The 13,014-nt window shown below is 41.8% G+C and overlaps 1 protein-coding gene across 6 annotated transcripts in view; it reads right to left on the reverse strand.

Moving 5' to 3' along the window:
- Nucleotides 1-13,014, reverse strand: part of WDTC1 (WD and tetratricopeptide repeats 1) — a 72,436-nt gene that overhangs the window by 15,482 nt on the left and 43,940 nt on the right. For 4 of the 6 annotated variants that reach the window (XM_033840143.2, XM_033840153.2, XM_033840137.2 and 1 more), the window contains exons 4-6: nucleotides 4,902-4,948; nucleotides 4,347-4,458; nucleotides 1,386-1,576 (exon numbers count right to left, since the gene is read on the reverse strand). In XM_033840143.2, the coding sequence (XP_033696034.1) occupies nucleotides 1,386-1,576; nucleotides 4,347-4,458; nucleotides 4,902-4,948 (350 nt within the window). The remainder of the gene's footprint in view (nucleotides 1-1,385; nucleotides 1,577-4,346; nucleotides 4,459-4,901; nucleotides 4,949-13,014) is intronic. The other 2 variants (XM_033840159.2, XM_033840145.2) reach the window with 1 other exon arrangement.

A 13,014-nucleotide genomic window follows, 5' to 3' on the forward strand; every position in this document is an offset into this window, starting at 1 on the left:
TTCACAGACTCTGCTCAAGCTGGGGAGTCCACTCTGCTTTCCCTTGCCCATCCAAATCCTGTGTATTCTGGAAGGCCAGCTTGTGTTCACCTTCTGCTAGGACTCCTCCCCGGACTGTGCCTGCCCCTAAGTGCCTAGGCTCCTGCCCCATGCCCTAGGTTCTTAGCCTCTACCTGCTGCCCCGGCACAGTCTAGTCAGTCAGGGTCAACCAGCGCAACAGAGAGTTGGACCCGCCACCGACCAAATGCATTGTGTCTGCTAAGTACTGTGGCTAAAGTTTTACGGGCACTATCTCAATTTTAATGCTCAGGCCAACAAAAGAGATATTATGATAATTCCCATTTTATAGATGAGGAAACTGAGGTCCGGGGGGTGAAGTGATTTGCCCCAGACACTGAATGACAGAGGGAGGACTTGACTTGATCTGTCTGAGTTCTAGTTCATGTATGACTTAGACACCCCTCTTCCCCTGTAACAGGGAAGAGGGCACAAAGTCCCATAGCATCTCAAGGAAGGATATTAAAGCAGATTGTGGAGATAAGGAAAAAGTTCTAAGGTTATATGTGAAGAAAGGAGCTAAAGAAAGGCAATGAGACCATTTTAAGAAGAAGGGAAGTAGAGGCAAAGGTGTGACGATATAGGCCAGTGAAAAGGGGGAGAGTCCACTTAACCATTTCTGGCTGGCTATGCCCCTCCCAGGAATATGCCCATTGAGCGACGGTTCAAGGGAAATGTATCAAGTGCCTCTACGTGCCAGGTATTGTGCTGGGCTCTAGGAACACAACCAAGGACAAGAAAGACATGGACAAGATGGACAAGACAGACAAAATGCTGAGGGAGTTTACTACTCAGTGAGGGACACAGACAAAAAAGTAAACCATCAAGTAAATAAAATAAAAGAACTATAGAGGGTGATTAGAGTTATAGAGGATACAATTAGGGCACGGAGACAAAGAACAATGGTGGGGGATCTATTTTAGATAGGATGGTCAGAGAAGGTGCTTCTCGGGAGGTGACCCTTAAGCTGTCTCCTTAGGGTAAGAAAGAGTTGAGAAAGAGCTGGGACTGAGAAAACCAGTTAGAGGGAACAGCAAGTATGAAGGCCCAGAGGAGGCAGACGGTGCATCTGAGATGGTGAGAAAGCCAGTGGGCTTGAATGTTGCTCAGGAGAGGGTAAGAAGTGGGGAAGGTGAAGAATAGGGTAAGTAAATCAGTGGAGTTTGTTCACTGCTAACTGTGCTGGGCAGACAAATGAGTCTGGAACTCTGTTGGAGGGAAGGAGCCAGGCCTGTGGAAGGAAGCAGTAGGGCAGATAGGATGGGGGAACCGACATGGAGTGGGAGCCGGGGAGGCACAGGCCCCACTCCCTGCCTCAGGCCCTCACCGGATAAGCCCATCCTCAGCAGCGCTCCAGAATGTGTTGGGCCACATGGGCGCCGTGGCGATGCGTTTCACCCGGTTTGTGTGGTCTCCAAACATGTGGATCGTCTCCTTTACTGTCAGGTCGTGGACATGCACCTTGGAGTCAGCTGCCCCTGTGATCAAGATGCGGTCCCCAGCGTGAGGCAGGAACTGCTTGGGAGAGATTGAAGAAGAGGTTGGCAGGTGGTGGGGCTAGGCCACGGAAGGAGACCAGCCTGGATGTTAGCACCTTTTTTTCCCCTCTCCACATCAGATAAGAAAACGAGCCCATCCAAGACAATCCGCCAAGAAAACTTTGGATCTCGAGCATCAGCCTGTAGGCCCAAAGGTCAAAATCAGGATGTACACCTTTATTTCGCCAGAGCGGTCCTGACCTAGGCCAAGCTGGACTACCTAAGGAACCCTCTTCCTCTGATTCTTCCCCAGGTAAGAGCTGAATGGATGATAATCATAGCTGTTACCACTTACTAAGCATTTACCATGTGCTAGACATCGAGCAGGTAATTTATCTTGTTAATATTTACAATAACCCCATTAAAAATTAAGGTTCGGTACTAGCATTCAGGAGGACTGTCAATTCAAACTCAAGTCTGTCTGACTCCTATATGCCTCATGATGGCTACTTAATAACCTGGGGGTTAAGAAATAAATTAGTCTTGAAATGAAAAGGACTTTCAGTGTTATAAGGGAGTGGGTGTTTTAAATTGGTTCAAATATTTCTGGAGAACAATCTGGCAATAGGTAAGAAACATAAAAACTATTTCTATCTTTTGACCTAAAACTTCCACTTCTGAGAAATAATTCTAAAAGAAAAAAGGGGCCTATGCAGAAATGCTCCAAGTAGCGCTCCTTATAATGGCAAGTGCTGGAAATGGCTCAAAAGTCAGAACTTGGGGAAGGGCTGAGCATCAGAAGAATACATCTTTATGTGGCCATTATTCAAAAGGACAACCCCATCATTCTGGTGAAGTTGAGAACAAAATATTCCAGATCACATATGGCAAGGTCAAAATAGCCACAAACATAACTTTGATTAATAATTTTTAAAACGTATACAGTTCTATCACCTAGTGTTGAGGAAGAAAAATATTCGGGTGTGGTGTTAGTTGAGTTATTCTCTTCTTTCTTAAGTTTGAAAGATTGAATTATCTTTTTTTCTTAGTTGAAAAGTTTCTCCCAGCGCACAACAAGGCTGAATGGGTGCTGGGGTCTGGGGGGGTGGGGGAGAGGGTGTTGACATTTTCCTGCATTTAAGTAGCTAAAGCCCCACTTGACTTTAACAATTCACTCTTTCCACATGCACTTCTTTAATAGCTCACCAGCATAAGGGCTAGATGACACAGATGGAATTTGATCATTTTTAGGGACAACTAGTAGTCTTTAATCCTGGCTGGAGACAACATATACCCCACGCGCAATAGAAATAAACAGGAGAACCCTTGGGAAGAGCTTGTGGCCACTGCCATACTCGTTCCACACTATAGATGCCACCAGGGGGAGCTCGTCGGTTAAATAAATAGATCTGTGGTGTTTTATTACCAGAAGAGAGAGGAACCCTTTTCTATACCTTTTTATAACAGAAGAGAAGGCTGAGAGTCTGTGAATATAAGTGCCTTGCCCAAGGTCTTACTATCAGGGAGTATCAAGGTCATTGTCCAATTCTGGTCTCTGAACTCAACATTTTGTTTTCTATGATGCCAAACTGATAGCTTAGGTCCCTTCCCCAGATCTGACCCCACAGATTTAAACTGGACCTAACACTTTTCAGGGGAGGAAAGCAGTCTCTGTTCATCATGCAAGAGGTCAATCAGCATTGTTCTGTCTCTCAAATCACAGAAATTCATCTAGGATTGGTCCCTGGAACAGGAGATGAGAATCAGAGCTTAGGAAAGAAGCTCTGATGAGTGAAATAAGTTGGTTTTGAGCTCTTGAATCTTCTTCTTCAGGTATCTTGTAATTCATCTTGATATTAATTAGGAAAACATTTCTTAGATTAGTCAGGCTTTCCAAAGGACAGCCTCACTCTCACATACATCCATTACAGAATTTCAGAGCTGGAAAGATTTAAAGGTCATTTCCTTCAGCCTTCAACCTAGCAGATGGAAGTGCCCAGTGAGGAATACCTCAGTGCTAGGACATTTACTACATCCTCAGAAGGCCCATTTTACCTTTTTCAAATATCTCTAAGCATTAGACAATCCTTTCCTTCATCAGGCCTACACTGGCTTCTGAAAACTTAAGTCACTATTCCTAGGTCTGTTTTCTGGGACCGAGAGGCACAAGTTTCATGTCACTTCCACGTAACAGGTCTTCAGAGGTCTGAAGTCCTTTAAGTCCCCTGCCTCCCCTCTTCTCAGCTCAACTCCCCTAGACCAACAATCAGAGACTCATTTCCTATGAAAAGTAGAACAGCTAAAATCACCTGTGACAGGTGCTTTTTAAATCAATCATCTCATTGAACTGTAATGTAACATCAGCGCTGTGGATTGCTACTTCCTTTTTTAGTTAAATTATTTATTTACTCATTTATTCATTAACGTGGGGGATTTTCCTTAGCTACTTCCTTTTTACAGATGGGTAAACAGGCCCAGAGGGGTCAGGTGATTTTCCCAGTTCACACAGCTTCCAAGGAGCAGATGAGGGAGTCAAACACAGGTCTGCCTGCTACTGAAGTTCATGCTCAGAACCATACCTCCCATCATCACCACTCACATAAGTATAAATTTATTTGGAGCTGGCCTCTTGGCTCTAAGAGAAGAAGCAGAGCATGGAAAAGAGACGGAATTTCAGGAATCACCAGCAGATGCTCAGATCACAAAGATGTCTGTGACCCCAGGGTATACATGGGACACACACATGCAAACACAACCACGTGCACAGCCCAGTCACACTGTCCACTTGCTTTGTGGCTTATCCTGCTCACCTTGACAGAAAAGATATTTGCAGTGTGTCCTGTGTGCATGGAAAGCAGCTTCTTGTGGTGCAGCGGGTCCCACACAATCGTGTGCTGGTCATCAGAACCAGAGGCCAGCAAGCTGCAAGTAGAGAGAAAGAACAGTTCTGACCTCTCCTCAAGTTCCTGCCCCCACTTCCTCTATCCCATGTTTCCCAGTTGATAAGGACTTAGGCTACACAGAACTTGAAGAACAGTAGATGTCACAGAATATAAGGTTATCTTGTAAACAGTGATTGATTCTCTTCTATTTTGTCCTGAGAATTTCTCATCATTCCTTAAATACAATAGCTTATTAAAAAAACAGGGTTTGGAAGGTCATTCAACTTTCCATCTATCTGGAATTCATTGTTTAACTGTGTATTGATAATGATGAACTAAACTTAAGTACATAGCACAGAGCAGCAGTCTCCACTCTTGGGTCCACTCTTTTCCTTAGATCTACAAAGAGGAAGGAAAGTCCCCTTCTCCCAACCTCCCCATACCATTCTCCAGCACCCCCTAGGTGTCAGAGCTCATACTTACTCTCCTTTCTCATTCCACTCCAGACAGTTGACACATCCTGAGTGACCCTGGGGGAGCAAATGGAGAGGGACAAGAAGAGAGTCAATTAGAGGTTCTCCTGGATCACTCAACATCAAGAAGTGGAAGTGAACAGGTAAAACAGCCTTTCTGTCATCAGTGTTTTCCAGGCGTATGTGAGTGACCAGGATTGAATTAAACTGCCTGGCATTTTACAATATATAAAGTACCTTCATATTCATGATCTCACTTGATACTGAACCCCTCTGAGCCATAAAGGGCAGATTTCATTGATCCTATTTTGCAGAAAAGTAAACTGAAGTTCAGATAATAGTAGTAGAAGTTATATCCAAACAAATTTCTGCTCCTACCACTAGAGGGGACATGTCAACAGTCCCTTCAAGGGACACCCCCTCAGCCACAGAAAATCTGGCAGAGGGCAACTGACTGAAAGGCAGCCGATTAGCTAGAAGGCTGATCTTCCATTCATTTGGCACATATTTAATTCATTGAGCACTTACTGCATGCCAAGTACTGTTCAGATGCTGGGGGCAGAGCAGTATACAAAATAAATCTTGTATTTAGATCTTCTGCAGCTTACTTCCAAGTAGGTGGAGACTGGTATAGTGAGGTAAATTAAGCTTGGGGATTTGAATTGAGAGACATGGAGAAGTGAGGCAGTTAATGACAGATGCTGAAGTTGAAAGCATGTGCGGAGAGAAGTCATGGCAAAGCTAGAAATAAGAGGAAACAGAATCCATGGAAAGCAGAAGGTATGAAGTGGCAGAAACTAGTCTTACATGGGAGAAGGAGAGAACAAGTCACTTCCATTCCTGCACTCTGTTCTTTCTTTCCCTCACCCTCCCTCATTCCTAATGGCACCTTGATTTTCATTTCATTATCTGCCCAGCCCAAATCAGACCATGTGTAAGTTCACTGTCCTTTCCACAGTGATAGGTTCAGGAACTTAGATCTAAGCCAAATTGGACACGGCATTCACTTGGACACAGGTACTGGCTCAGAAATGAGCCTGTGACCCCAATCGGATGCAAGGGGACCAGTTGCTGGGAGTGTGTGGAAAAGGAGTTTTCTCATTTTCAGGAGAGAGTCTATGAAAGGGATGCCTTTCTTCCTCTGGATGCTGGGTGTCCTAATGTGACTCCGGGACTTGGGACCACGAGGGTAGCCAGCCTGAGAGTGAAATAAACAGAGAGAGGAAAGCCCAGCCAAGGGAATCACAGAAAAATGGAGCCAAAGTGACCAGAGTAACCAACCCTGATGCCTACCCTACTCCTGGGCTTCCAGTCATTATTGTTTAAGGTCACTTGAGTTGGGCTGTTACCTGTGGCCCAGAGCATCCTGATTAACTCATTCTTCAGGTCGCAGTTTATCAGCACTTCCCTCAAGATGCCTTTCCCACCCTGTAAATCTGGGAAGGAGGCACATCCTTCCTGTGGGCTCCTCCTGCCACACTGTATTATGGCTCTGTGTTGACATGGTTATTTTGCTTCACCACACTGAGCTGCAGGGAAGTGGCCTCTGTGTACTGTGTTCACTATATCCTCTAGGCCAGGTACAGTGCCTGGCACATATCTGCTGCATAATGCACAAGTGAGTCCAGGGGGACTAGTGGGAAGAATCAAGAGACATGAACAAATCTAATTCCCTGACTCTCGAGGCAGAAGAGGCTTTTCCTCTGCCTTCTCCTTCCTTCTTACCCATTGTCCCCAAAAGATTCTCATTTGAGTTGATCCTCATTTCTTTCTGGGTTCTGCACTTAAATACATTATTGACACATTCATTCTGTTCAAACTCGCCAGACCACTTACTGACCTGAGGCTTCTCACTTTCCCACAGCACTTGGTGGACACCCCACACATGACTCTGTTCACTCTTTCTGGATCAGAATCATTTCTGTCCTCACCCCTCTCATTTTCCTACCAGGCTTTAAATTACTTGTGCCCAGGGCTCAGTCTTCAGTTTGCAACTTCCCAGAGTACCGAGGGCCTTGAACGAGTGCCACTTACTGAGGGTTTACAAAGAGCGAGGCACAGTACCTTGCACTTGGGGTAGGGAGAACAACGGCCCCCCTACAAACGTCCATGTCCTGATCCTCTGGAACCCATGAATATGTTATGGTAGGTGGCAAAAGGGACTTTGCAGATATGATCAAGGTTAAAATCCTCGAGGTGGGAAATTAGCCTAGATTATCCAGGTGAGCCCAATATAATCACACGAGTCCTTAAAATCAGTGAACGTTGGGACTTCCCTGGCATCCCAGTGGTTAAGACTTCGCCTTCCAATGCAGGGGGTGCAGGTTCGATCCTCGGTCAGGGAGCTAAGATCCCACATACCTCAGGGCCAAAAAACCAAAACATAAAACAGAAGCAATATTGTAACAAATTCAATAAAGACTTTAAAAATGGTCCACATCAAAAAAAAAAAAAAAAATCAGTGAACCTCTCCTGGCTGCAGAGAGTAGAGAGATGTAGGTGTGAAAGGGACTTGACCTGCTATTGCCAGTTCTGAAGATGGAAGAAGGGGGTCACGAGCGAAGAAATACAGCAATCTCTAGAAAGCGGGAATTGCAAGAAAACGGATTCTACTCTATAGCCTCCAGAAGGAGAATAGCCCTGTCAAGGGTTTAGCCTGGTGAGACCCACGGCAGACTTCCAACCTACAGAACTGTAAGATAATAAATTTGTGTTGTTTTAAGCCACTAAGTTTGTGGTAATTTGTTGTGGTAGCAATAGAAAACTAATACAGCATTCTACATCCATTATCTTAAGAAACAGGTATCGATTCACAGAAAGATAGACAAGATCAAAAGGCAGAGGGCTATGTACCAGATGAAGGAACAAGATAAAACCCCAGAAAAACAACTAAATGAAGTGGAGATAGGCAACCTTCCAGAAAAAGAATTCAGAATAATGATAGTGAAGATGATCCAGGACCTCGGAAAAAGAATGGAGGCAAAGATCGAGAAGATGCAAGAAATGTTCAACAAAGATCCAGAAGAATTAAAGAACAAACAAACAGAGATGAACAATACAATAATTGAAATGAAAAACACACTAGAAGGAATCAATACCAGAATAACTGAGGCAGAAGAACAGATAAGTGACCTGGAAGACAGAATGGTGGAATTCACTGCTGTGGAACAGAATAAAGAAAAAAGAATGAAAAGAAATGAAGACAGCCTAAGAAACCTCTGGGACAACATTAAATGCAACAACATTCGCATTATAGGGGTCTCAGAGGGAGAAGAGAGAGAGAAAGGACCATAGAAAATATTAGAAGAGATTATAATCGAAAACTTCCCTAACATAGGAAAGGAAATAGCCACGCAAGTCCAGGAAGCGCAGAGTCCCAGGCAGGATAAACCCAAGGAGACACATAGTAATCAAATTGGCAAAAATTAAAGACAAAGAAAAATTATTGAAAGCAGCAAGGGAAAAAACGACTCCCCTAGGAGTTCCCAAGGGAACTCCCATAAGGTTAACAGCTGATTTCTCAACAGAAACTCTACAAGCCAGAAGGGAGTGGCATGATATACTTAAAGTGATGAAAGGGAAGAACCTACAACCAAGATTACTCTACCCAGCAAGGATCTCATTCAGATTCGATGGAGAAATCAAATGCTTTACAGACAAGCAAAAGTTAAGAGAATTCAGCACCACCAAACCAGCTCTACAACAAATGCTAAAGGAACTTCTCTAAGTGGGAAACATGAGAGAAGAAAAGGACCTACAAAAACAAACCCAAAACAATTAAGAAAATGATAATAGGAACATACATATTGATAATTACCTTAAATATGAATGGATTAAATGCTCCAACCAAAAGATACAGGCTTGCTGAATGGATACAAAAACAAGACCCATATATGTGCTGTCTACAAGAGACCCACTTCAGACCTAGGCACACATACAGACTGAAAGTGAGGGGATGGAAAAAGATAGTCCATGCAAATGGAAATCAAAAGAAAGCTGGAGTAGCAATACTCATATCAGATAAAATAGACTTTAAAATAAAGACTGTTACAAGAGACAAGGAAGAACAGTACACAATGATCAAGGGATCAATCCAAGAAGAAGATATAATAATTATAAATATATATGCACCGACATAGGAGCACCTCAATACATAAGGTAACTGCTAATAGCTATAAAAGAGGAAATTGGGGCTTCCCTGGTGGCTCAGTGGTTGAGAGTCCACCTGCCGATGTGGGAGATGCGGGTTCGTGCCCCAGTGCCCCAGTCTGGATCCCACGTGCCGCGGAGCGGCTGTGCCCGTGAGCCATGGTCGCTGGGCCTGCGCGTCTGGAGCCTGTGCTCCGCAACGGGAGAGGCCACAGCAGTGAGAGTCCCGCATACCGCAAAAAAAAAAAAAAAGAGGAAATCGACAGTAACACAATAATAGTGGGGGACTTTAACACCTCACTTACACCAATGGACAGATCATCCAGACAGAAAATTAATAAGGAAACGCAAGCTTTAAATGACACAATAGACCAGATAGATTTAATTGATATTTATAGAACATTCCATCCAAAAACAGATTACACTTTCTTCTCAAGTGTGCACGGAACATTCTCCAGGAGAGATCACATCTTGAGTCACAAATCAAGCCTCAGTAAATTTAAGAAAATTGAAATCATATCAAGCATCTTTTCTGACCACAATGCTATGAGATTAGAAATCAATTTCAGGGAAAAAAAAGGTAAAAAACACAAACACATGGAGGCTAAACAATATATTACTAAATAACCAAGAGATCACTGAAGAAATCAAAGAGGAAATCAGAAAATACCTGGAGACAAATGACAATGAAAACAGGACAATCCAAAACCTATGGGATATGGCAAAAGCAGTTCTAAGAGGGAAGTTTATAGCTATACAAGCCTACCTCAAGAAACAAGAAAAATCTCAAATAAACAATCTAACCTTACACCTAAAGGAACTAGAGAAAGAAGAACAAACAAAACCCAAAGTTAGCAGAAGGAAAGAAATTATCAAGATCAGAGCAGAAATAAATGAACTAGAAACAATAGCAAAGATCAATAAAACTAAGAGCTGGTTCGTTGAGAAGATAAGCAAAATTGATAAACCATTAGCCAGACTCATCAAGAAAAAGAGGGAGAGGACTCAAATCAATAAAATCAGAAATGAAAAAGGAGAAGTTACAACAGACACCACAGAAATACAAAGCATCCTAAGAGACTACTACAGGCAACTCTATGCCAATAAAATGGACAACCTGGAAGAAATGGACAAATTCTTAGAAAGGTATAACCTTCCAAGACTGAACCAGGAAGAAACAGAAAATATGAACAGACCAATCACAAGTAATGAAATTGCAACTGTCATTAAAAATCTTCCAACAAACAAAAGTCCAGGACCAGATGGCTTCACAGGTGAATTCTATCAAACATTTAGAGAAGAGCTAACACCCATCCCTCTCAAGCTCTTCCAAAAAATTGCAGAGGAAGGAACACTCCCAAACTCATTCTATGAGGCCACCATCACCCCGATACCAAAACCAGACAAAGATACTACAAAAAAAGAAAATTACAGACCAATATCACTGATGAATATAGATGCAAAAATCCTCAACAAAATACTAGCAAACAGAATCCAACAACACATTAAAAGGATCATACACCATGATCAGGTGGGATTTATCCCAGGGACGCAAGGATTCTTCAATATATGCAAATCAATCAATGTGATACACCATATTAACAAACTGAAGAATAAAAACCACATGATCATCTCAATAGATGCAGGAAAAACTTTTGACAAAATTCAACACCCATTTATAATAAAAACTCTCCAGAAAGTGGGCATAGAGGGAACCTATCTCAACATAATAAAGGCCATATACGACAAACCCACAGCAAACATTATTCTCAATGGTGAAAAACTGAAAGCATTTCCTCTAAGATCAGGAACAAGACAAGGGTGTCCACTCTCACCACTATTATTCAACATAGTTTTGGAAGTCCTAGCCATGGCAATCAGAGAAGAAAAAGAAATAAAAGGAATACAAATTGGAAAAGAAGAAGTAAAACTGTCACTGTTTGCAGATGACATGATACTATACATAGAGAATCCTCAAGATGTCACCAGAAAACTACTAGAGCTAATCAATGAATTTTGTAAAGTTGCAGGATACAAAATTAATGCACAGAAATCTCTTGCATTCCTATACACTAATGATGAAAAATCTGAAAGAGAAATTAAGGAAACACTCTCATTTACCACTGCAACAAAAAGAATAAAATACCTAGGAATAAACCTACCTAAGGAGACAAAAGACCTGTATGCAGAAAACTATAACACTGATGAAAGAAATTAAAGATGATACCAACAGATGGAGAGATATACCATGTTCTTGGATGGGAAGAATCAATATTGTGAAAATGACTATACTAACCAAAGCAATCTACAGATTCAATGCAATCCCTATCAAATTATTAATGGCATTTTTCACAGAACTAGAACAAAAAATCTTAAAATTTGTATGGAGACACAAAAGACTCCAAATAGCCAAAGCAGTCTAGAGGGAAAAAAACAGAGCTGGAGGAATCAGACTCCCTGACTTCAGACTATACTACAAAGCTACAATAATCAAGACAATATGGTACTGACACAAAACCAGAAATATAGATCAATGGAACAAGATAGAAAGCCCAGAGATAAACCCACGCACCTATGGTCAACTAATCTATGACAAAGGAGGCAAGGACATACAATGGAGAAAAGACAGTCTCTTCAATAAATGGCGCTGGGAAAATTGGACAGCTACATGTAAAAGAATGAAATTAGAACACTCCCTAACACCATACTCAAAAATAAACTTAAAATGGATTAGAGACCTAAATGTAAGACTGGACACTATAAAACTCTTAGAGGAAAACTTAGGAAGAACACTCTGACATAAATCACAGCAAGATCTTTTTTGATCCACCTCCTAGAATAATGGAAATAAAAACAAAAATAAACAATGGGACCTAATGAAACTTAAAAGCTTTTGCACAGCAAAGGAAAACATAAACGAGACGAAAAGAGAACCCTCAAAATGGGAGAAAATATTTGCAAACGAATCAACAGACAAAGGATTAATCTCCAAAATATGTAAACAGCTCATGCAGCTCAATATTAAAACCTAAATAGATATTTCTCCAAAGAAGACATACAGGTGGACAAGAAGCACATGAAAAGCTGCTCAACATCACAATTATTAGAGAAATGCAAATCGGAACTACAATGAGGTATCACCTCACACCAGTTAGGATGGGCATCATCAGAAAATGTACAAACAACAAATGCTGGAGAGGGTGTGGAGAAAAGGGAACCCTCTTGCACTGTTGGTGGGAATGTAAATTAATACAGCCACTATGGAGAACAGTTTGGAGGTTCCTTAAAAAACTAAAAATAGAATTACATATGACCCAGAAATCCCACTACTGGGCATATACCCAGAGAAAACCATAATTCAAAAAGACACATGCACCCCAATGTTCATTGCAGCACTATTTACAATAGCCAGGTCATGGAAGCAACCTAAATGCCCATCGACAGACAAATGGATAAAGAAGATGTGGTACATATATACAATGGAATATTACCTGGCCATAAAAAGGAACGAAATTGGGTCATTTGTAGAGACATGGATGGATCTAGAGACTGTCATACAGAGTGAAGTAAGTCAGAGGAGAAAAACAAATATCATATATTAACACATATATGTGGAACCTAGAAAAATGGTACAGATGAACTGGTTTGCAGGGCAGAAATAGACACACAGATGTAGAGAACAAATGTATGGCCACCAACAGGAGAAAATGGCGGGGAGGTGGAGTGATGAATTGGGAGAACAAACATATGGACACCAAGGGGGGAAAGCGGCAGGGGGTGGTGGTGGTGGTGTGCTGAATTGGGCGATTGGTTGACATGTATACACTAATGTGTATAAAATGGATGACTAATAAGGACCTGCTGTATAAAAAAATTAAATTAAATTAAAAAATTAACTAACTTCTAACTTGAATGATCATCTATATTCTAGAAATACAATGTGAATGTCAAAAAAAAAGAAACAGGTATCATTA

This window comes from Tursiops truncatus, chromosome 1 (assembly GCF_011762595.2).
Source record: "Tursiops truncatus isolate mTurTru1 chromosome 1, mTurTru1.mat.Y, whole genome shotgun sequence".
Classification (NCBI taxonomy): domain Eukaryota; kingdom Metazoa; phylum Chordata; class Mammalia; order Artiodactyla; family Delphinidae; genus Tursiops; species Tursiops truncatus.